The sequence below is a fragment of the Pristiophorus japonicus genome, chromosome 4, assembly GCF_044704955.1.
Source record: "Pristiophorus japonicus isolate sPriJap1 chromosome 4, sPriJap1.hap1, whole genome shotgun sequence".
NCBI lineage: Eukaryota > Metazoa > Chordata > Chondrichthyes > Pristiophoridae > Pristiophorus > Pristiophorus japonicus.
In genome coordinates, this window is record NC_091980.1 from 316048926 (window position 1) to 316071853 (window position 22928).

Sequence of the window (22928 nt, forward strand, 5' to 3'; positions counted from 1 at the left end):
TGTGGTGGCTGGTGTGCAACGGTCACCCCACGTTAAAAAAATCCACGCACAGGCATCTTCCACCCTTCAGGATGTAGTTCAGGATCTGGAATATTAGGTCCTTCATTGAAACATCTGTGAAGTCATCCCTTTTTGGCGTGGAAGCAAGTCATACGAGGGACCGCCTATGATGATGATGCTGTCTCAGTGAATGTGTGTGTGTGTGTCTCAGTGAAAGTGTGTGTGTGTGTGTCTCAGTGAAAGTGTGTGTGTGTGTCTCAGTGAATGTGTGTGTGTGTGTCTCAGTGAATGTGTGTGTGTGTGTCTCAGTGAACGTGTGCGTGTGTGTCTCAGTGAACGTGTGCGTGTGTGTCTCAGTGAATGTGTGTGTGTGTGTGTCTCAGTGAATGTGTGTGTGTGTGTCTCAGTGAACGTGTGTGTGTGTGTGTCTCAGTGAATGTGTGTGTGTGTGTCTCAGTGAACGTGTGCGTGTGTGTCTCAGTGAACGTGTGCGTGTGTGTCTCAGTGAACGTGTGTGTGTGTGTGTCTCAGTGAATGTGTGTGTGTGTGTCTCAGTGAACGTGTGCGTGTGTGTCTCAGTGAACGTGTGCGTGTGTGTCTCAGTGAACGTGTGTGTGTGTGTGTCTCAGTGAACGTGTGTGTGTGTGTCTCAGTGAACGTGTATGTGTGTCTCAGTGAACGTGTGTGTGTGTGTGTCTCAGTGAACGTGTGCGTGTGTGTCTCAGTGAACGTGTGCGTGTGTGTCTCAGTGAACGTGTGTGTGTGTGTCTCAGTGAACGTGTATGTGTGTCTCAGTGAACGTGTGCGTGTGTGTCTCAGTGAACGTGTGTGTGTGTGTCTCAGTGAACGTGTGTGTGTGTGTCTCAGTGAATGTGTGTGTGTGTGTCTCAGTGAATGTGTGTGTGTGTGTCTCAGTGAACGTGTGTGTGTGTGTGTGTGTCTCAGTGAATGTGTGTGTGTGTGTCTCAGTGAACGTGTGTGTGTGTCTCAGTGAATGTGTGTGTGTGTGTCTCAGTGAATGTGTGTTAGAGTTCCCCCAGAATTCTTGATTGTGCTTCCAAGTCAGAAAGAAAGAAAAAGACTTATATTTCTATCGCGCCTTTCAGGACCACCGGGCGTCTCAAAGTGCTTTACAGCCAATGAAGTATTTTTTGGAGTATAGTCACTGTTGTAATGTAGGAAACGTGGCAATCAATTTGCGCAAAGCATGCTCCCTCAAACAACCATGTGATAATGACCAGATAATCTGTTTTTGTGATGTTGATTGAGGGATAAATATTGGCCAGGACACCGGGGATAACTCCCCTGCTCTACTTCGAAATAGTGCCATGGGATCTTTTACATCCACCTGAGAGAGCAGACGGGGCCTTGGTTTAGCGTATCATTCGAAAGACGGCGCCTGGAGTGCCAGGCCTAAATTTATGTGCTCAAGTCCCTGGAGTGCCCTTTGAACCCACAACCATCTGATTCTGAGCCGAGAGAGCGACCTACTGAGCCATGGTTGACACTAAGCCTGGATTGTAATTTGTAAAATCTGCTCTGCTATCTCCGTAGTTTAGATTACGGTTGTGTTGGGCCTATTGAACTTCAGGTGATTCTGTGAGATTCCACTCCCGCCCTCGTTTAATATTGAGCGTCCTTCAACAAAGTGCCTGAGCCTTCTCTCCGACTGCAGAATTTCACCTCCTCTGCCCTTTCGCTCACTGCTCCCCCTGGCAGTACCCCCTCCCGCGCCCCCACCCCCCTCCCAGTGTGGAGCCGTGTTGTGGGCTGACCTTCGCCCTCTGCACCCCGGTGTGGAGCCGTGTTGTGGGCTGACCTCTGCCCTCCCCGGTCCGGAGCCATGTTGTGGGCTGACCTTCGCCCTCTGCCCTCCCTGGTACGGAGCCATGTTGCAGGCTGAGCGCTGACCTCTGCCCTTCCCAGTGTGGAGCCTTGTTGTGGGCTGACCTTCGCCCTCTGCCCTCCCCGGTACGGAGCCATGTTGCAGGCTGAGCGCTGACCTCTGCCCTTCCCAGTGTGGAGCCTTGTTGTGGGCTGACCTTCGCCCTCTGCCCTCCCCGGTACGGAGCCATGTTGCAGGCTGAGCGCTGACCTCTGCCCTTCCCAGTGTGGAGCCTTGTTGTGGGCTGACCTTCGCCCTCTGCCTTCCCCGGTATGGAGCCATGTTGTGGGCTGACCTTCGCCCTCTGCCCTCCCCGGTACGGAGCCATGTTGCAGGCTGAGCGCTGACCTCTGCCCTCCCCAGTGTGGAGCCGTGTTGTGGGCTAACCTTCGCCCTCTGCCCTCCCCGGTGTGGAGCCATGTTGTGGGCTGACCTTTGCCCTCTGCCCTCCCCGGTGTGGAGCCGTGTTGCCGGCCGAGCGCTGACCTCTGCCCTCTTGTTTCAGGAGCTTCAGCGGGACATCGAGGAGCACAGCGGGGGCGTGACGTCGGTGCTGAGCCTGTGCGACAGCCTCCTGCACGACTCGGACATCGAGACAGAATGCGAATCCATCCAGCAGACCACGCGCAGCCTGGACCGACGCTGGCGCAACATCTGCGCCATGTCCGTGGAACGGCGCATGAAGTACGTTGGAACCGGCCGTCGATGGTTGGAGACCTTGGGGGAGGGGGAGAGGTCGAGGGGGAATGGGAGGGTGAGCGGGGGGATGGGAGGGGGGAGGGTGAGCAGGGGGATGGGAGGGGGGACGGTGAGTGGGGTGATGGGAGGGGGGAGGGTGAGGGGAGGTGATGGGAGGGTGAGGGCGGGGGGATGGGAAGGGGGAGGGTGAGGGGAGGGGATGGGAGGGGGGAGGGTGAGGTGGGAGGGGAGGAGGGAGGGTGAGGGGGGGAATAGGGGAGGGGGGGAATGGGAGGGGAGGGGGGGAGGGTGAGGGGAGGGGGGTATGAGGGGGGGATGGGTGGGGGAGGAGGGTGAGGGGGGATGGGTGGGGGAGGAGGGTGAGGGGGGATGGGTGGGGGGAAGGAGCGGGGGGGATGGGTGGGGGGAAGGGGCGGGTGGGTGGGGAATGGGGGGATGAGGATGGGGGGAAATAGGGGGTGGGGGAGGGGGACCGTGTCGAGATATTTACAGCGGCACCCTCTCCCCCAAGGTCAATGTGGGAGTCACTGACCAGTTGCGGCAGTCTGCTGGCTGAATGGTCGTTCTCTCCCTTTACCTCAGGACCACTAACTGGGCTAAATATTCAGAGAACGTGAGTTCCAATTCCACCATCGCAGTTTGAGAATTTAATTCTGTTTAACTAAATATGGAAATAAAAACTTGCTATCGGTAACAGTGACCATGAAGCTGCTGGATTGTGGTTAAAAACCATCACCAGTCCCACACCAACGCGGTAGACTCTGAGGCGGCCCAGCAAAGCACTCACTTTGTCGGGTCATTTTCCGGTTGGCAAACAGTGACTAGTGGGGTGCCGCAGGGATCAGTGCTGGGGCCTCAACTATTTACAATCTATATTAATGACTTGGATGAAGGGACTGAGTGTAATGTAGCCAAGTTTGCTGATGATACAAAGATGGGTAGGAAAGGAAATTGTGAGGAGGACACAGAGTCAGCAAAGGGATATAGACAGGTTAAGTGAGTGGGCAAACATTTGGCAGATGGAGTAAAATGTGGGAAAATGTGAGGTTATCCACTTTGGCAGAAATAATAGAAAAGCAAATTATAATTTAAATAGAGAAAAATTGCAACGTGCTGCAGTACAGAGGGACCTGGGGGTCCTTGTGCATGAAACACAAAAGATTCGCAAGTGAACAGGAAGGCAAATGGAATGTTGGCCTTTATTACAAAAGCAGAGAAGTCCTGCTACAACTGTACAGGGTATTGGTGAGTCCACACCTGGAGCACTGCGTAAAGTTTTGGTCTCCGTATTTCAGGAAGGATATACTTGCATTGGAGGCTGTTCAGAGAAGGTTCACTCGGTTGATTCGGGAGATGAGGGGGTTGACTTATGAGGAAAGGTTGAGTAGGTTGGGCCTGTACACATTGGAGTTCAGAAGAATGAGAGGTGATCTTATCAAAACGTACAAAATAATGAGGGGGCTCGACAAGGTGGTTGCAGAGAGGATATTTCTACCGATGGGGGAGACTAGAACTAGGGGGCATAAAAGGGGCCGAGCATTTAAAACTGAGATCAGGAGGAATTTCTTCTCTCAGAGGGTTGTAAATCCGTGGAATTCTCTGGCCCAGAGAGCTGTGGAGGCTGGGTCATTGAATAGAAACATAGAAAATAGGTGCAGGAGTAGGCCATTCGGCCCTTCGAGCCTGCACCACCATTCAATAAGATCATGGCTGATCATTCACCTCAGTACCCCTTTCCTGCTTTCTCTCCATACCCCTTGATCCCTTTAGCCGTAAGGGCCACATCTAACTCCCTCTTGAATATATCCAATGAACTGGCCTCAACAAATCTCTGCGGTAGAGAATTCCACAGGTTCACCACTCTCTGAGTGAAGAAGTTTCTCCTCATCTCAGTCCTAAATGGCCTACCCCTTATCCTTAGACTGGTTCTGGACTTCCCCAACATCGGAAACAATCTTGCTGCATTTAACCTGTCCAGTCCCGTCGGAATTTTATATGTTTCTATGAGATCCCCTCTCATTTTTCTAAACTCCAGTGAATAAAGGCCCAGTCGATCCAGTCTCTCCTCATATGTTAGTCCTGCCATCCTGGGAATCAGTCTGGTGAACCTTCGCTGCACTCCCTCAATAGCAAGAACGTCCTTCCTCAGATTAGGAGACCAAAACTGAACACAATGTTCCAGGTGAGGTCTCACCAAGGCCCTGTACAACTGCAGTAAGACCTCCCTGCTCCTATACTCAAATCCCCTAGCTATGAAGGCCAACATGCCATTTGCCTTCTTCAACTTTCAATGACTGATGTACCATGACAACCAAGTCTCATTGCACCTCCCCTTTTCCTAATCTGCCGCCATTCAGATAATATTCTGTCTTCCTGTTTTTGCCACCAAAGTGGATAACCTCACATTTACCCATATTACACTGCATCTGCCATGCATTTGCCCACTCACTTAACCTGTCCAAGTCACCCTGCAGCCTCTTGGCATCCTCCTCACAGCTTACACCGCCACCCAGTTTAGTGTCATCTACAAACTTGGAGATATTACACTCAATTCCTTCATCTAAATCATTGATGTATATTGTAAAGAGCTGGGGTCCCAGCACTGAGCCCTGCGGCACTCCACTAGTCACTGCCTACCATTCTGAAAAGGACCCGTTTATCCTGACTCTCTGTTTCCTGTCTGCCAACTAGTTCTCTATCCACGTCAGTACATTACCCCCAATACCATGTGCTTTGATTTTGCACACCAATCTCTTGTGTGGGACCTTGTCAAAAGCCTTTTGAAAGTCCAAATACACCACATCCACTGGTTCTCCTTTGTCCACTCTGCTAGTTACATCCTCAAAAAATTCTAGAAAATTTGTCAAGCATGATTTCTCTTTCATAAATCCATGCTGACTTGGACTGATCCTGTCACTGCTTTCCAAATGTGCTGCTATTTCATCTTTAATAATTGATTCCAACATTTTCCCCACCACTGATGTCAGGCTAACCGGTCTATAATTACCCGTTTTCTCTCGCTATCCTTTTTTAAAAAGTGGTGTTACATTAGCTACCCTCCAGTCCATAGGATCTGAGTCAGAGTCGATATATTTAAGGTGGAGATAGAGAGATTTTTGAGCAATAAGGAGGCCATTCCGCTGCTCAAGCCTGTTGTGCCATTCTATTAGATTAAGGGTGATTTGTATCTCCACCTAATTTATCCGCCATTGCTCCATATCCCTTGATACGCTTTCCCAACAAAAATCTATCGATCTCAGCTTTGAATGCTCCAATTGACCCCCAGCATTGACCCTTTTGGGGGAGAGAGTTACAGATTCCCACGCCCCTTAGTGTGAAGAAGTGCTTCCTGACATCACCCCTGAACGGCCTGGCTGTAATTTGAAGGTTCTGCCCCTTGTTCTGGACTCCCCCCACCAGAGGAAATCGCTTCTCTCTAAACACCATATCAAATCCCTTAATCATCTTAAGCACCTCAGTCAGCTCACCCCTTAATCTTCTCAATTCAAGGGAATATATGCCAAGTTTATGCAGCCTGGTCTCTTAATTTAACCCTTAAGCCCCGGTATCGTTCTGGTGAATCAGCGTGGCTCCCCCTCCCAGGCCAATATCTCCTTCCTGAGGGGAGGGGCCCAGAATTGAACGCTGTTACTCCCGATAGGGTCTGACCAGAACTTTGTACAACTGTAACATAACTTTCTCCCATTTGTATTCCAGCCCCCTTGAGATGTAGCGTCTTTCATCATCTCAAGACATCCCAAAGTGCTTTAAAGCCAATGAAGTACTGTTGAATTGTGGTCACTGTTGTTATGTAGGAAACGCGGCAGCAACTCCCCTGCTCTTCTTCGAATAGTGCCATGGGATCTTTTACATCCATCTGAGAGAGAGATGGGGTCTCGGGTTAATATCTCATCCGAAAGTCGGCACCTCTGACAGTGCCGCACTCCCTCAGCACTCCACTGGGAGTGTCGGCCTGGATTATGGGTTCAAGTCACTGGAGTGGGACTTGAACCTACGATCTTCTGACTCATTTAACGGCCAAATTCCATTAGCTGTTCTGAGGAGCTGAAAAAGTTCGAGGTGAGTGGAGGCGGAGCTCGGAATGGGCGGACCGAGCGAGGGGGAGGAGCTCTGAACGGGCGGGACCAAGCGAGGGGGAGGAGCTCTGAATGGGCGGACCGAGCGAGGGGGAGGAGCTCTGAACGGGCGGGACCAAGCGAGGGGGAGGAGCTCTGAACGGGCGGACCGAGCAAGGGGGAGGAGCTCTAAACGGGCGGGACCAAGCGAGGGGGAGGAGCTCTGAACGGGCGGACCGAGCGAGGGGGCGCAGTATTCCAGGTGTGGCCTCACCAATACCCTGTATAACTATAGCAAGGAATAAGTGGCTGAGGTTGCTGTGGGTTCGAGTGTGCTGGCGATGCCTGTACCGCGGGGCATTGGGGCAGAGCGGTAACGGCATCTGCTTTCTTTACCGCCGCAGGATCGAGGAGACGTGGCGGCTTTGGCAAAAGTTTCTGGATGACTACTCCCGCTTTGAGGACTGGCTGAAGGAGGCCGAGCGGACCGCGGCTCAGCCCAACTCTTCACAGGTCTTGTACACACTTGCCAAAGAGGAACTGAAAAAGTTCGAGGTGAGTGGAGGCGGAGCTCGGAATGGGCGGACCGAGCGAGGGGGCGGAGCTCGGAATGGGCGGACCAAGCGAGGGGGAGGAGCTCTGAACGGGCGGACCGAGAAAGGGGGAGGAGCTCTGAACGGGCGGGACCAAGCGAGGGGGAGGAGCTCGGAACGGGCGGGACCGAGCGAGGGGGCGGAGCTCTGAATGGGCGGGACCAAGCGAGGGGGAGGAGCTCTGAATGGGCGGACCGAGCGAGGGGGCGCAGTATTCCAGGTGTGGCCTCACCAATACCCTGTATAACTATAGCAAGACTTCCCTGCTTTTATACTCCATCCCCTTTGCAATAAAGGCCAAGATACTTGGGTCCTTCATTGAAACACCTGTGAACTCATCCCTTTTTTTGGCGTGGAAGCAAGTCATCCTCGCTTCGAGGGACGGCCTGTGATGATACCGATCCTATGATTCTAACTTTGCGCTTTGACTGCGGTGGTGGGTGGGGGCGGAGTAAAAATGGGCAGACGAGCAGCAAGAGTCCATTTTACACCCCCCTGCTCTTGTTCCCCTCCCCCCCCCCCGCCTCCCACCAGTCCCCCCTCCCCCCACCCACCAGCCCCTCCCCCTCCCCTCCCCTCCCCCCACCCACCAGCCCCTCCCCCTCCCCTCCCCTCCCTCCCCACACCCACCCACCTCCCCCTCCCCTTCCCCTCCCCTCCCCTCCCTCCCCACACCCACCCACCTCCCCCTCCCCCTCTCCCCAACCCCCCACCCACCAGCCCCTCCCCCTCCCCCTCCCCTCCCCACACCCACCCACCTCCCCCTCGCCCTCGCCCTCCCCTCCCCTCCCCTTCCCTCCCCTCCCCTCCCTCCCCCCACCCACCAGCCCCTCCCGGGCAGATTTCTGGAAAGGCCGGCCCTGTACCTCGCTAGTTCCCGATCTGTGTTGGTGATGAGGGAGAGAAAGAGAGAGATGGTGACAGACCCCTCCTGACATGCACCATTGGGGAGGGGTACAGAGGGGATTTACTGGAATGGTTCCCGGGATGAGGGACTTCAGTGACGGGGATAGACTGGAGAAGCTGGGGTTGTTCCCCTGGGAGCAGAGAAGGCCGAGAGGAGATTTGATCGAGGTGTTCAGAATTACGAAGGGCCTTGACAAAGAGTAAAATGAGGAGAAGCGGTTTGCCGTGGTGGGAGGGACGGTAACCAGAGGACACAGATTTACGGTGACTGGCGGAGAGGAGGAGAGTGTTTTTACGCAGTGAGATGTTGTGATCTGGAATGTTCTGACTGAAAGGGCGGTGGAAGCAGATTCAACTTTCATTGGATTAATACGTGAAAAGGAAAAAATTGCAGGGGTACGGGGAAAGAACAGGGGGGAAGTGGGAGTAATCGCTCTTTCAAAGATGGGCTGAAGGGCCTCCTCCCGCAGTGAGTGACTCTCTGATTTGTTGTTGTGCCGCAGACTTTCCAGAGACAGGTTCACGAGAGTCTGACCCAGCTGGAGCTGATCAACAAGCAGTACAGGCGCCTGGCGAGAGAGAATCGTACCGACTCCTCCAGCCGCCTCAAGCAGATGGTGCACGAGGGCAACCAACGCTGGGACAGCCTCCAAAAACGCATTGCCGCCATCTTACGCAGGCTCAAGGTAACTCTGGCCACGGAGCTGGCTCATCGCTAGAGCGGGTGGTTTGCATGGTTTCCATAGGAACAGAATCTTACAGCACAGGAGGTGGCCATTCAGCCCCTCGAGCCTGTTACACAGGAACAGGAGGTGGCCATTCAGCCCCTCGAGCCTGTTACACAGGAACAGGAGGAGGCCATTCAGCCCCTCGAGTCTGTTACACAGGAACAGGAGGAGGCCCATTCAGCCCCTCGAGTCTGTTACACAGGAACAGGAGGCGGCCCATTCAGCCCCTCGAGCCTGTTACACAGGAACAGGAGGAGGCCCATTCAGCCCCTCGAGCCTGTTACACAGGAACAGGAGGCGGCCCATTCAGCCCCTCGAGCCTGTTACACAGGAACAGGAGGAGGGCCATTCAGCCACTCGAGCCTGTTACACAGGAACAGGAGGAGGCCCATTCAGCCACTCGAGCCTGTTACACAGGAACAGGAGGAGGCCCATTCAGCCACTCGAGCCTGTTACACAGGAACAGGAGGAGGCCCATTCAGCCTCTCACCCTGGCGCACATTGTGTTTGCACACCGTGGGGTGGAATATTTGGGCCCAGAGACTGGGTGTAATCGGGGCATGAAGCAAATTCCCGCTGTGGAACATTGAGGAAACTTGGGGGTGCGAGTGTGTCACACTTGCGATTATGCTGCATCCCAATTTCCTCGCTCATTTACCCCCCGCTCAATCGATCGACCCCTGCGCCAAAACACTCATTATAATGTCTCTGTCCCCAGGCTACCGAGCCGTACGTGGGAATTTCCTGCAGTTACACTGGCTCAAGGCGGGAGTAAAATTAAACCCAGAATTTCAGGGGCAGCAAGAAACAAAAACATTTTTCTGGAGTTTTATTACTAGTAGTCCCGCTATTTTTTTAAAATCGAGAGGGAGAGCTGCTCTATATTTTCTGATTCTGATGGCATGTGTCGCGTGAAGAATTGCGAAACTTTCCCCGACTGCAGGCTGTGCCTGATGCGCATCTGATAGGCCGTCTCTCGGAGTCGAGGAAGACTTGCTTCCACTCTAAAAGTGAGGTGTCAGGTGACTGAACAGTCCAATACGGGAATTACAGTCTCTGTCGCGGCTGGGACAGACAGTGGTTGAGGGAAGGGGAGGGTGGGACTGGTTTGCCGCACGCTCCTTCCGCTGCCTGCGCTTGGTTTCTGCATGCTCTCGGCGACGAGACTCGAGGTGCTCAGCGCCCTCCCGGATGCACTTCCTCCACTTAGGGCGGTCTTTGGTCAGGGACTCCCAGGTGTCAGTGGGGATAGAAACATAGAAAATAGGTGCAGGAGTAGGCCATTCGGCCCTTCGAGCCTGCACCACCATTCACTAAGATCATGGCTGATCATTCCCTCAGTACCCCTTTCCTGCTTTCTCTCCATACCCCTTGATCCCTTTAGCCGTAAATGTCACATCTAACTCCCTCTTGAATATATCTAACGAACTGGCATCAACAACTCTCTCCGGTAAGGAATTCCACAGGTTAACAACTCTCTGAGTGCAGAAGTTTCTCCTCATCTCGGTCCTAAATGGCTTACCCCTTATCCTTAGACTGTGAGCCCTGGTTCTGGACTTCCCCAACATCGGGAACATTCTTTCCGCATCTAACCTGTCCAGTCCGTCAGAATTTAATATGTTTCTATGAGATCCCCTCTCATTCTTCTAAACTCCAATGAATACAGGCCCAGTCGATTCATATGTCAGTCCCGCCATCCCGGGAATCAGTCTGGTGAACCTTCGCTGTACTCCCTCAATAGCAAGAACGTCCTTCCTCAGATTAGGAGACCAAAACTGAGCACAATATTCCAGGTGAGGTCTCACCAAGGCTCTGTACAACTGCAGTAAGACCTCCCTGCTCCTATACTCAAATCCCCTAGCTATGAATGCCAACATGCCATTTGCCTTCTTCACCGCCTGCTGTACCTGCATGCCAACTTTCAATGACTGATGTACCATGACACCCAGGTCTCGTTGCACCTTCCCTTTTCCTAATCTGCCGCCATTCAGATAATATTCTGCCTTCGTGTTTTTGCCCCCAAAGTGGATAACCTCACATTTATCCACATTATACTGCATCTGCCATGCATTTGCCCACTCACCTAACCTGTCCAAGTCACCCTGCAGCCTCTTAGCATCCTCCTTACAGCTCGCACCACCACCCAGCTTAGTGTCATCTGCAAACTTGGAGATATTACACTCAATTCCTTCATCTAAATCATTGATGTATATTGAAAATAACTGAGGTCCCAGCACTGAGCCCTGCGGCACCCCACTAGTCACTGCATGCCATTCTGAAAAGGACCCGTTTACCCCAACTCTCTGCTTCCTGTCTGCCAACCAGTTCTCTATCCACGTCAATACATTACCCCCAATATATGTGCTTTAATTTTGCACACCAATCTCTTGTGTGGGACCTTGTCAAAAGCCTTTTGAAAGTCCAAATACACCACATCCACTGGTTCTCCCTTGTCCACTCTACTAGTTACATCTTCAAAAAATTCCAGAAGATTTGCCAAGCATGATTTCCCTTTCTTAAATCCATGCTGACTTGGACCGATCCTGTCACTGCTTTCCAAATGCGCTGCTATTTCATCTTTAATAATTGATTCCAACATTTTCCCCACTACTGATGTCAGGCTAACCGGTCTATAATCCCCTGTTTTCTCTCTCCCTCTTTTTTTAAAAAGTGGTGTTAAATTAGCTACCCTCCAGACATCGGAACTGATCCAGCGTCGATAGACTGTTGGAAAATGATCACCAATGCATCCACTATTTCTAGGGCCACTTCCTTAAGTACTCTGGGATGCAGACAATTTCCGGAAAGTTATTTGTGTCTGCCTTCGTGAAGACAGAACCAAAGTATTTGTTCAATTGGTCTGCCATTTCTTTGTTCCCCATTATAAATTCACCTGATTCTGACTGCAAGGGACCTACGTTTGTCTTCACTAATCTTTTTCTCTTCACATTTCTATAGAAGTTTTTGCAGTCAGTTTTTATGTTCCCAGCAAGCTTCCTCTCATACTCTATTTTCCCCCTCCTAATTAAACCCCTTGTCCTCCTTTGCTGAATTCTAAATTTCTCCCAGTCCTCAGGTTTGCTGCTTTTTTTGGCCAATTTATATGCCTCTTCCTTGGATTTAACACTATCCCTAATTTCCCTTGTTAGCCACGGTTGAGCCACCTTCCCTGTTTTATTTTTACTCCAGACAGGGATGTACAATTGTTGAAGTTCATCCATGTGATCTATAAATGTTTACCATTGCCTATCCACCGTCAACCCTTTAAGTATCATTTGCCAGTCTATTCTAGCCAATTCACGCCTCAAACCATCGAAGTTACCTTTCCTTACGTTCAGGACCCTAGTGTCTGAATTAACTGTGTCACTCTCCATCTTAATAAAGAATTCTACCATATTATGGTCACTCTTCTCCAAGAGGCCTCGCACAACAAGATTGCTCATTAGTCCTTTCTCATTACACATCACCCAGTCTAGGATGGCCAGCCCTCCAGTTGGTTCCTCGACATATTGGTCTCGAAAACCATCCCTAATACACTCCAGGAAATCCTCCTCCACCGCATTGCTACCAGTTTGGTTAGCGCAATCTATATGTAGATTAAAGTCGCCCATGATAACTGCTGTACCTTTATTGCACACATCCCTAATTTCTTGTTTGATGCTGTCCCCAACCTCACTACTACTGTTTGGTGGTCTGTACACAACTCCTACTAACGTTTTCTGCCCTTTGGTATTCCGTAGCTCCACCCATACAGATTTCAGAACATCCAGGCTAATGTCCTTCCTTACTATTGTGTTAATTTCCTCTTTAACCAGCAATGCTACCCCACCTCCTTTTCCTTTCTGTCAATCCTTCCTGAATGTTGCATTTTATTAAGGAGGCTTTGAGGGTGTCCTTGAAACGCCTACTCTGCCCACCTGGGGCTCGCTTGCCGTGAAGGAGTTCCGAGTAGAGCGCTTGCTTTGGGAGTTTCATGTCAGGCATGTGAACAATGTGGCCCGCCCGACGGAGCTGATCGAGTGTGGTCAGTGCTTCGATGCTGGGGATGTTGGCCTGATCGAGAACACTGACGTTGGTGCATCTGTCCTCCCAGGGGATTTGCAGGATCTTGCGGAGACATCGTTGGTGGTATTTCTCCAGCGATTTGAGGTGTCTCTGTACATGGTCCATGTCTCTGAGCCATACAGGAGGATGGGTATCACTACAGCCCTGTGGACCATGAGCTTGGGAGATGGTTAGAGGGCTGGAATCTTTAATTTCCTGCTTCCGGAGTGGTGTCAGTTCGGCACTTTCCTGCACCCCCTGATTGTTCACTCCCACTTTTGAGTTCCACCATTTGCTGATGGGATTGGCGGGAAGTTTGAGTGTAACTAGACAATGGGCGCATATGAATGGGTGTAATTTCGGGTGTAACTTCCCGAAGAGATGCCACCGCTCCCCCGCAGAGTAACACCACACACACTGGGAGTTACTCTGACCTCCACAGCACCCAGTGCCACACTGACGGAGAATCCTGCAATCATTCCTCTTTCCCTCCCCGTTCCGCAGTACTTCACGAACCAGAGGGAAGAGTTTGAAAGCTCCAGGGACGGTATCCTGGTTTGGCTCACCGAAATGGACCTGCAGCTCACCAATGTGGAGCATTTCTCTGAGAGCGACATCGACGACAAAGTGCGACAGCTGAATGTAAGTGTAACTTTGCCTCCTCGTATACGCGGTCCAGCACAGTGCCTATTGGTACACGTTATTCTGTACCGGAATGTATGCATTGACACACTGCAAGATCCCAGAATTAAAGCAGCACTGAGATCCACGAGCTGATTTTATTAGTGATCTGAGGGATAGATATTGGCCGAGGACACCCAGGATATTTAGTTCAATACAGTTGTAAACCTTGAGTGTCAGCCGTGGCTCAGTGGGGAGCACTCTTCGTGTCATAAAGCCGTGGGGTCAAGTCCCACGCCAGAGACTTGAGCCAATAACCGAGGCTGACACTCCCAGTGCAGTACTGAGGGAGCCCCGCACTGTCGGAGGGGCAGTACTGAGGGAGCCCCGCACTGTCGGAGAGGCAGTACTGAGGGAGCCCCGCACTGTCGGAGGGCTGTACTGAGGGAGCCCCGCACTGTCAGAGGTGCAGTACTGAAGGAGCTCCGCACTGTCGGAGGGGCAGTACTGAGGGAGTGCTGCACTGTCGGAGGGGCAGTACTGAGGGAGTGCTGCACTGTCGGAGGGGCAGTACTGAGGGAGTGCTGCACTGTCGGAGGGGCAGTACTGAGGGAGTGCTGCACTGTCGGAGGGGCAGTACTGAGGGAGTGCTGCACTGTCGGAGGGGCAGTACTGAGGGAGTGCTGCACTGTCGGAGGGGCAGTGCTGAGGGAGTGCTGCACTGTCGGAGGGGCAGTACTGAGGGAGCGCTGCACTGTCGGAGGGGCAGTACTGAGGGAGCGCCGCACTGTCGGAGGGGCAGTACTGAGGGAGCGCCGCACTGTCGGAGGGGCAGTACTGAGGGAGCGCCGCACTGTCGAAGGGGCAGTACTGAGGGTGTGCCGCAGTGTCGGAGGGACAGTACTGAGGGAGCGCCGCACTGTCGGAGGGGCAGTTGAGGGAGTGCCGCAGTACTGAGGGAGCGCTGCACTGTTGGAGGCGTTGTCTTTCGGATGAAACGTTAAACCGAGGCCCCGTCTGCCCCCTCGGGCGGATGTAGAAGTTCCCTGAAAGTTGATCAGGAGCAGATACCCTGGCTGATTTACTTCCCCGGCCAAGCCCGAGGGTACTGAGGCCAATTATGGCCCGCTCTTCTTCCGACAAGAGCCAAATCAGTTCCATGCTACTTGGCGAGGTTTGCATTTAAACTGGGGAACCATTGGGGGTGGGCGCGGCTAGATGAACGGGCGTGGATCTCGATGAGCGGCTGGGATGAGATTTGGTGTCCGATTGGAGGATGGGGGAAGGTTGGGTGGATTTCTTGAGTCGGAGGTACCAGGGTTCGGGCGTGAGCCGGCGTGGCTCTGTTCCGGGCAGCACCCACCATTCTCCGACTATGCTTGTGTTTTGCCGTTGTGGCAGGCCTTCCAGCAGGAGATCACCCTCAATACGAACAAGATTGACCAGCTCATCGTCTCCGGGGAGATGCTGATCACCAAGATCGAGCCGATGGACGCCACGGTCATTGAGGACGAGCTGGAGGAGCTCCATGCATATTGCCAGGAGGTGTTCGGGCGGGTTGCTCGCTTCCACCAGAGGCTCATGTCCAAACGACCGGTAATTAACCTTCGAATTTTCTCAAAATCAGGTCCATTAACTTTGTGATCAACGCCACTGACACTACAAGAACATAAGAATTAGGAGCAGGAGTCGGCCATTCGGCCCCTCGAGCCTGCCCCGCCATTCAATAAGATCATAGCTGATCTTCAACCTCAACTCCACTTTCCCGCCTGATTTCCATATCCCTCGATTCCCCTAGTGCCCAAAAATCTGTCCATCTCAGCTTTGAATATACTCAGAGACTCAGCATCCACAGCCCTCTGGGTTAGAGAATGCCAAAGATTCACAATCTTCTGAGTGAAGAAATTTCTGCTCATTTCACTCCATTCTTATCTATCTAATCGTAGCCCGAGAATCTCCTGCATCGGCTTCTCTTCCCACCCCGGCATCGTTACCTCTGGTGTCCCTCAAGGATCTATCCTTGGCCCCCTCCTATTTCTCATCTACATGTTACCCCTTGGCGACATCATCTGGAAACACAGCGTCAGTCTCCACATGTACGCTGACACCCAGCTCTACCTCACCCCCACTTCCCCCGACACCTCCACAGTCTCTGAATTGCCAGACTGCTTGTCCCACATCCAGTGCTGGATGAGCAAAAACTTTCTCCAATTAAATATTGGGAAGACCGAAGCCATTGTCATCGGTCCCCGCCACAAACTCCGTTCCCTCGCCACTGACTCCATCCCTCTCCCCAACTCCTGTCTGAGGGTGAACCAGACTGTTCGCAACCTGGGTGTCATATTTGACCCTGAAATGAGCTTTCGACCTCATATCCGCAGCATAATTAAAACCGTCTATTTCCACCTCCGTAACATCGCCAGTATCCACTCCTGCCTCAGCTCATCTGCTGCTGAAACCCTCATCCGTGCCTTTGTTACCTCTAGACTTGACTATTCCAGCGCACGCCTGGCTGGCCTCCCACATTCTACCCTACGTAAACTAGAAGGGATCCAAAACTCGGCTGTCCGTGTCCTAACTCGCACCAAGTCCCGCTCACCCATCACCCCCTGTGCTCGCTGACCTACATTGGCTCCCGGTTAAGCAATGTCTCGATTTCAAAATTCTTATCCTCATTTTCAAATCCCTCCTTGGCCCTCGCTCCTCCCTATCTCTATAATCTCCTCCAGCCCCACAATCCCCGAGATGTCTGCGCTCCTCTAATTCTGCTCTCTTGAGCATCGCTGATTATAATCGCTCCACCATTGGTGGCTGTGCCTTCTGTTGCCTGGGCCCCAAGCTCTGGAACTCCCTCCCTAAACCTCTCCACCTCTCTATCTCTCTTTCCTCTTTCAAGATGCTCCTTAAAACCTACCTCTTTGACCAAGCCTGTGCTAATTTCTACTTATGTGGCTCGGTGTCAAATTTTTAATCTCAGTACTCCTGTGAAGCGTCTTGGGATGTTTCACTACATTAAAGGTGCTATATAAATACAAGTTGTTGTTAATGTAAATGGCCAACCCCTTATCCTGAGATTGTGTACCCTGGTTCTAGACTCCCCAGCCAGGGGAAACAACCTCTCAATATCTACCCTGTCAATCTCCCTCAGACTCCTACATGTTTCAGTGAGATCACCTCCCATTCTTCTAAACTCCAGAGTACAGGCCCATTCTACTCACAATCAGGGGCATCGACCTTATAATCAGCGGAAAGTGCCAAATAACAGAAGGTGTGGGGGTGGTTGGTGTTGCACGATCCTTTTTAACTATCTTTGGATATCAGAATATTTATACAGAATTATCCCTCTGGAGTTTAAATGGGTGGGTAGCATCCGTGATAGGGGAGAGTGTACATGGGCTGTGGGAGGGGATTGAATGGGTGGAGAGAGTGTACATGGGCTGTGGGGGGGATTGAATGGGTGGGGAGAGTGTACATGGGCCATGGGAGGGGGGGATTGAATGGGTGGGGAGAGTGTACATGGGCTGGGGGGGGGATTGAATGGGTGGGGAGAGTGTACATGGGCTGTGGGGGGGATTGAATGGGTGGGGAGAGTGTACATGGGTTGCGGGGGGGGATTGAATGGGTGGGGAGAGTGTACATGGGTTGCGGGGGGGGATTGAATGGATTGGGGAGAGTGTACATGGGCTGGGGGGGGGGATTGAATGGATTGGGGAGAGTGTACATGGGCTGTGGGGGGAGGGGATTGAATGGGTGAGGAGAGTGTACATGGGCTGGGGGGGGGATTGAATGGGTGGGGAGAGTGTACATGGGCTGGGGAGAGGGGATTGAATGGATTAGGGAGAGTGTACATGGGCTGGGGGTGGGGGATTGAATGGATTGGGGAGAGTACATGGGCTGGGGGGGGGGATTGAATGGGTGGGGAGAGTGTACATGGGCTGGGGAGAGGGGATTGAATGGATTAGGGAGAGTGTACATGGGCTGGGGGGGGGGGGATTGAATGGATTGGGGAGAGTGTACATGGGCTGTGGGGGGAGGGGATTGAATGGGTGAGGAGAGTGTACATGGGCTGGGGGGGGGGGATTGAATGGATTGGGGAGAGTGTACATGGGCTGGGGGGGGGGGGGATTGAATGGATTGGGGAGAGTGTACATGGGCTGGGGGGGGGGGGGATTGAATGGATTGGGGAGAGTGTACATGGGCTGGGGGGGGGGGGTGGGGGATTGAATGGATTGGGGAGAGTACATGGGCTAGGGGGGGGGGGGATTGAATGGATTGGGGAGAGTGTACATGGGCTGGGGGGGGGGGGGATTGAATGGGTGGGGTAGGGTCCCTGAATGGGTTGAGTTTACACAGGTGAAGGCACAGGTTGGATGTCCCAGATGCTCCACCCTGTTGGGTAGCTACCTGGAAGCGATGACTGGGTTTGGTTGGTGCCTAATGCCTGTTTTCCTGGCCCCACTGCAGGTGTTTGATGAGGAGAAGGATCTGTCTGACAAGGAGGCCGACACGGAAGGGGGCGTCGAGTTGCAGAACGTGAGCTGGCGGGAGCAGGCTGGGGGCCCTGGGCTGGCCGCTCCGGAGTCCTTTGGTCACCTCACCCCCCCGGGGGCGACGCAGCAACACGAGAGGTCGGGCTGCGAGACCCCGGTCAGCGTGGACTCCATCCCCCTGGAGTGGGATCACACGGTGGATGTGGGAGGGTCCTCCTCTCACGAGGACGAACAGGACAGCCTGTACTTCAGTACTTTATCAGGTACCGCTTGCTGAGCAATCTGCCCGGCCTGGCTTGCTGTGCACAGACCACGGGAACCACCCACTGCCGGGACCGAGCACCCCCTCCGCAAAGGGCTTGTGCGAGACAGAAAGAACCTTGCGTCTCCTCTCGCGTCCCCCGCGCATCCCAACACGCTTCGCAACCCGTGAAGTATCCTCACTGTTGTAATGTAGGGAAGCCATTTCGCAAGATCCTGCAAACAGCAATGAGATAAATGACCGAAACGTTAACTCTGCTTCCTCTCCACTGATGCTGACTGACCCGCTGAGATTTCCAGCAGTTCCTGTTTTTATACCAGATGATCTGAGTTCTTTTGATGGCGTGGAGTTGGGTTGAGGGAGGAATGTTGGCTCCAGGTCACCGAGAGAAGTCTCCTGCTCTTCCTCCAATAACACCTTGGGATTCAAATCCATCTGATTGTTTCTGCGGTCAAAGAAAGTTCAACAGGGAGTCGTTCAATTGGCTCCCTCCACAACTCAACAGCAGAATAGTTAATGTGATTCTTTTCTGTATCATTGTGTGTGTGGGGGCGGGGGGGGCGGGGAAACGGACGGAGGGAACGACCCCTCAGCCAGGCTTGTGCGTTCATGTCTCCGCTCTCTCCCGTGCGATGGTGCCTTGACCTTTGCCCTGTTGCTGACCTTCTAAAAGGACAAAGGGTGTTAAAAAAGCAAGCCTGAAGGCTTTGTGTCTTAATGCAAGGAGTATCCGTAATAAGGTGGATGAATTAACTGTGCAAATAGATGTTAACAAATATGATGTGATTGGGATTACGGAGACGTGGCTCCAGGATGATCAGGGCTGGGAACTCAACATCCAGGGGTATTCAACATTCAGGAAGGATAGAATAAAAGGAAAAGGAGGTGGGGTAGCATTGCTGGTTAAAGAGGAGATTAATGCAGTAGTTAGGAAAGACATTAGCTTGGATGATGTGGAATCTATATGGGTAGAGCTGCAGAACACCAAAGGGCAAAAAACGTTAGTGAGAGTTGTGTACAGACCTCCAAACAGTAGTAGTGATGTTGGGGAGGGCATCAAACAGGAAATTAGGGGTGCATGCAATAAAGGTGCAGCAGTTATAATGGGTGACTTTAATATGCACATAGATTGGGTTAACCAAACTGGAAGCAATACGGTGGGGGAGGATTTCCTGGAGTGCATAAGGGATGGTTTTTTAGACCAATATGTCGAGGAACCAATTAGGGGGGAGGCCATCTTAGACTGGGTGTTGTGTAATGAGAGAGGATTAATTAGCAATCTCGTTGTGCGAGGCCCCTTGGGGAAGAGTGACCATAATATGGTGGAATTCTGCATTAGGATGGAGAATGAAACAGTTAGTTCAGAGATCATGGTCCAGAACTTAAAGAAGGGTAACTTTGAAGGTATGAGGCGTGAATTGGCTAGGATAGATTGGCGAATGATACTGAAGGGGTGGGCAATGGCAGACATTTAGAGACCGCATGGATGAATTACAACAATTGTACATTCCTGTCTGGCGTAAAAATAAAAAAGGGAAGGTGGCTCAACCGTGGCTATCAAGGGAAATCAGGGATAGTATTAAAGCCAAGGAAGTGGCATACAAATTGGCCAGAAATAGCAGCGAACCCGGGGACTGGGAGAAATTTAGAACTCAGCAGAGGAGGACAAAGGGTTTGATTAGGGCAGGGAAAATGGAGTACGAGAAGAAGCTTGCAGGGAACATTAAGACGGATTGCAAAAGTTTCTATAGATATGTAAAGAGAAAAAGGTTAGTAAAGACAAACATGGGTCCCCTGCAGTCAGAATCAGGGGAAGTCATAACGGGGAACAAAGAAATGGCGGACCAATTGAACAAGTACTTTGGTTCGGTATTCACTGAGGAGGACACAAACAACCTTCCGGATATAAAAGGGGTCGGAGGGTCTAGTAAGGAGGAGGAACTGAGGGAAATCCTTATTAGTCGGGAAATTGTGTTGGGGAAGTTGATGGGATTGAAGGCCGATAAATCCCCAGGGCCTGATGGACTGCATCCCAGAGTACTTAAGGAGGTTAGATGAGGTCCTTACTGCTAGGGGGATCAAGGGGTATGGCGAGAAAGCAGGAATGGGGTACTGAAGTTGAATGTTCAGCCATGAACTCATTGAATGGCGGTGCAGGCTAGAAGGGCCGAATGGCCTACTCCTGCACCTATTTTCTATGTTTCTATGTTTCTATGGCCTTGGAAATAGCGGAGGCATTGACAGTCATTTTCCAACATTCCATTGACTCTGGATCAGTTCCTATGGAGTGGAGGGTAGCTAATGTAACCCCACTTTTTAAAAAAGGAGGGAGAGAGATAACAGGGAATTATAGCCTGACATCGGTAGTGGGTAAAATGATGGAATCAATTATTAAGGATGTCATAGCAGCGCATTTGGAAAGAGGTGATATGATAGGTCCAAGTCAGCATAGATTTGTGAAAGGGAAATCATGCTTGACAAATCTTCTGGAATTTTTTGAGGATGTTTCCAGTAGAGTGGACAAGGGAGAACCAGTTGATGTGGTATATTTGGACTTTCAGAAGGCTTTCGACAAGGTCCCACACAAGAGATTAATGTGCAAAGTTAAAGCACATGGGATTGGGGGTAGTGTGCTGACGTGGATTGAGAACTGGTTGGCAGACAGGAAGCAAAGAGTAGGAGTAAATGGGTACTTTTCAGAATGGCAGGCAGTGACTAGTGGGGTACCGCAAGGTTCTGTGCTGGGGCCCCAGCTGTTTACACTGTATATTAATGATTTAGTCAAGGGGATTAAATGTAGTATCTCCAAATTTGCGGATTACACTAAGTTGGGTGACAGTGTGAGCTGCGAGGAGGATGCTATGAGGCTGCAGAGTGACTTGGATAGGTTAGGTGAGTGGGCAAATGCATGGCAGATGAAGTATAATGTGGATAAATGTGAGGTTATCCACTTTGGTGGTAAAAACAGAGAGACAGACTATTATCTGAATGGTGACAGATTAGGAAAAGGGGAGGTGCAACGAGACCTGGGTGTCATGGTACATCAGTCATTGAAGGTTGGCATGCAGGTGCAGCAGGCGGTTAAGAAAGCAAATGGCATGTTGGCCTTCATAGCGAGGGGATTTGAGTACAGGGGCAGGGAGGTGTTGCTACAGTTGTACAGGGCATTGGTGAGGCCACACCTGGAGTATTGTGTACAGTTTTGGTCTCCTAACCTGAGGAAGGACATTCTTGCTATTGAGGGAGTGCAGCGAAGGTTCACCAGACTGATTCCCGGGATGGTGGGACTGACCTATCAAGAAAGACTGGATCAACTGGGCTTGTATTCACTGGAGTTCAGAAGAATGAGAGGGGATCTCATAGAAACGTTTAAAATTCTGACGGGTTTAGACAGGTTAGATGCAGGAAGAATGTTCCCAATGTTGGGGAAGTCCAGAACCAGAGGTCACAGTCTAAGGATAAGGGGTAAGCCATTTAGGACCGAGATGAGGAGAAACTTCTTCACCCAGAGAGTGGTGAACCTGTGGAATTCTCTGCCATAGAAAGTTGTTGAGGCCAATTCACTAAATATATTCAAAAAGGAGTTAGACGAAGTCCTTACTACTAGGGGGATCAAGGGGTATGGTGAGAAAGCAGGAATGGGGTACTGAAGTTGCATGTTCAGCCATGAACTCATTGAATGGCGGTGCAGGCTAGAAGGGCCGAATGGCCTATTCCTGCACCTATTTTCTATGTTTCGGTGTTTCCTATGTCACCGAGGCGGGCGATGGTCACTTTAAGCCGTGCGGCCCTCCGGATCTCCCCCCCCTGCAGCCGGATCACCGCGGGAAACTGTGAACGCGCAGTATTTAAAACGGTCCGCGCTGCCCTCCCCCACCCACCAAGAGAGGGGCCAATGGAGCCGGAGATGTGATCACACTTTGGGAGCGCTGCTCCCGATTGTTGTGCAGCAATCGCGCTCCTTCCAGCCATTCTCCCGCGGGATAAAGCAGCCGGATTTTTATGGGGCGAGAGCGGGTTTGCTGGCAGAACCCCGGGAATGGGGATGTCCCGCCGAATTTAACAGCAGGAGCTGATTATCATCACCTTGCTCCCTTTCCCGCTCGGCGGCCGACCCGGATTGTCCGGCTGGTTGGCGGGAAGGTCGCAGCCGGCTGCCCTTGGAGATTGTCCCTGGCAACCGGGAAACACCGCGGTGGGGTGGGGGAGGGCAACACATCTTCATTTCAGTGACACAGAGGGGGACGGGGAGGGAGAGGGAAGGAGAGAGGGGGGGGGACAGAGGGGGAGACGGAGACGGAGGGGAAGGGAGAGGGGGGGGACAGGAGAGGGGGGGTCAGAGAGAGGGGGGGGCGGAGGGAGAGCGAGGAGGGCGGAGGGAGAGAGAGGGGGATACTTGAGGCACCACAGTAGCAGAAATCACTGGATATTGATGAGGATATTGAACAGGACAGAGTCCCCTAGCCCAGGGTCACTGAGGCAAGTCACCCAACCCCAAGCGCCACACCGCCTGGGGTCAGCTAATACAGCACAGGCTGGGAATCAAACCTGCCACACTACGTGGCTCAGTACCACACCACCATTGACTTCCAAAAGATTCATTCTCCAGATGTTGGCTGTTGCT

At 52.1% G+C, this 22928-nt stretch overlaps 1 protein-coding gene across 1 annotated transcript in view; it reads left to right on the forward strand.

The window, feature by feature from the left end:
• LOC139262805 (nesprin-2-like) overlaps nucleotides 1-22928 on the forward strand; it is a 121016-nt gene that overhangs the window by 49540 nt on the left and 48548 nt on the right. Inside the window, exons 5-10 of the mRNA XM_070877958.1 lie at nucleotides 2391-2569; nucleotides 7065-7215; nucleotides 8663-8845; nucleotides 13436-13573; nucleotides 14954-15148; nucleotides 18017-18305. Of these exons, the coding sequence (XP_070734059.1) occupies nucleotides 2391-2569; nucleotides 7065-7215; nucleotides 8663-8845; nucleotides 13436-13573; nucleotides 14954-15148; nucleotides 18017-18305 (1135 nt within the window). The remainder of the gene's footprint in view (nucleotides 1-2390; nucleotides 2570-7064; nucleotides 7216-8662; nucleotides 8846-13435; nucleotides 13574-14953; nucleotides 15149-18016; nucleotides 18306-22928) is intronic.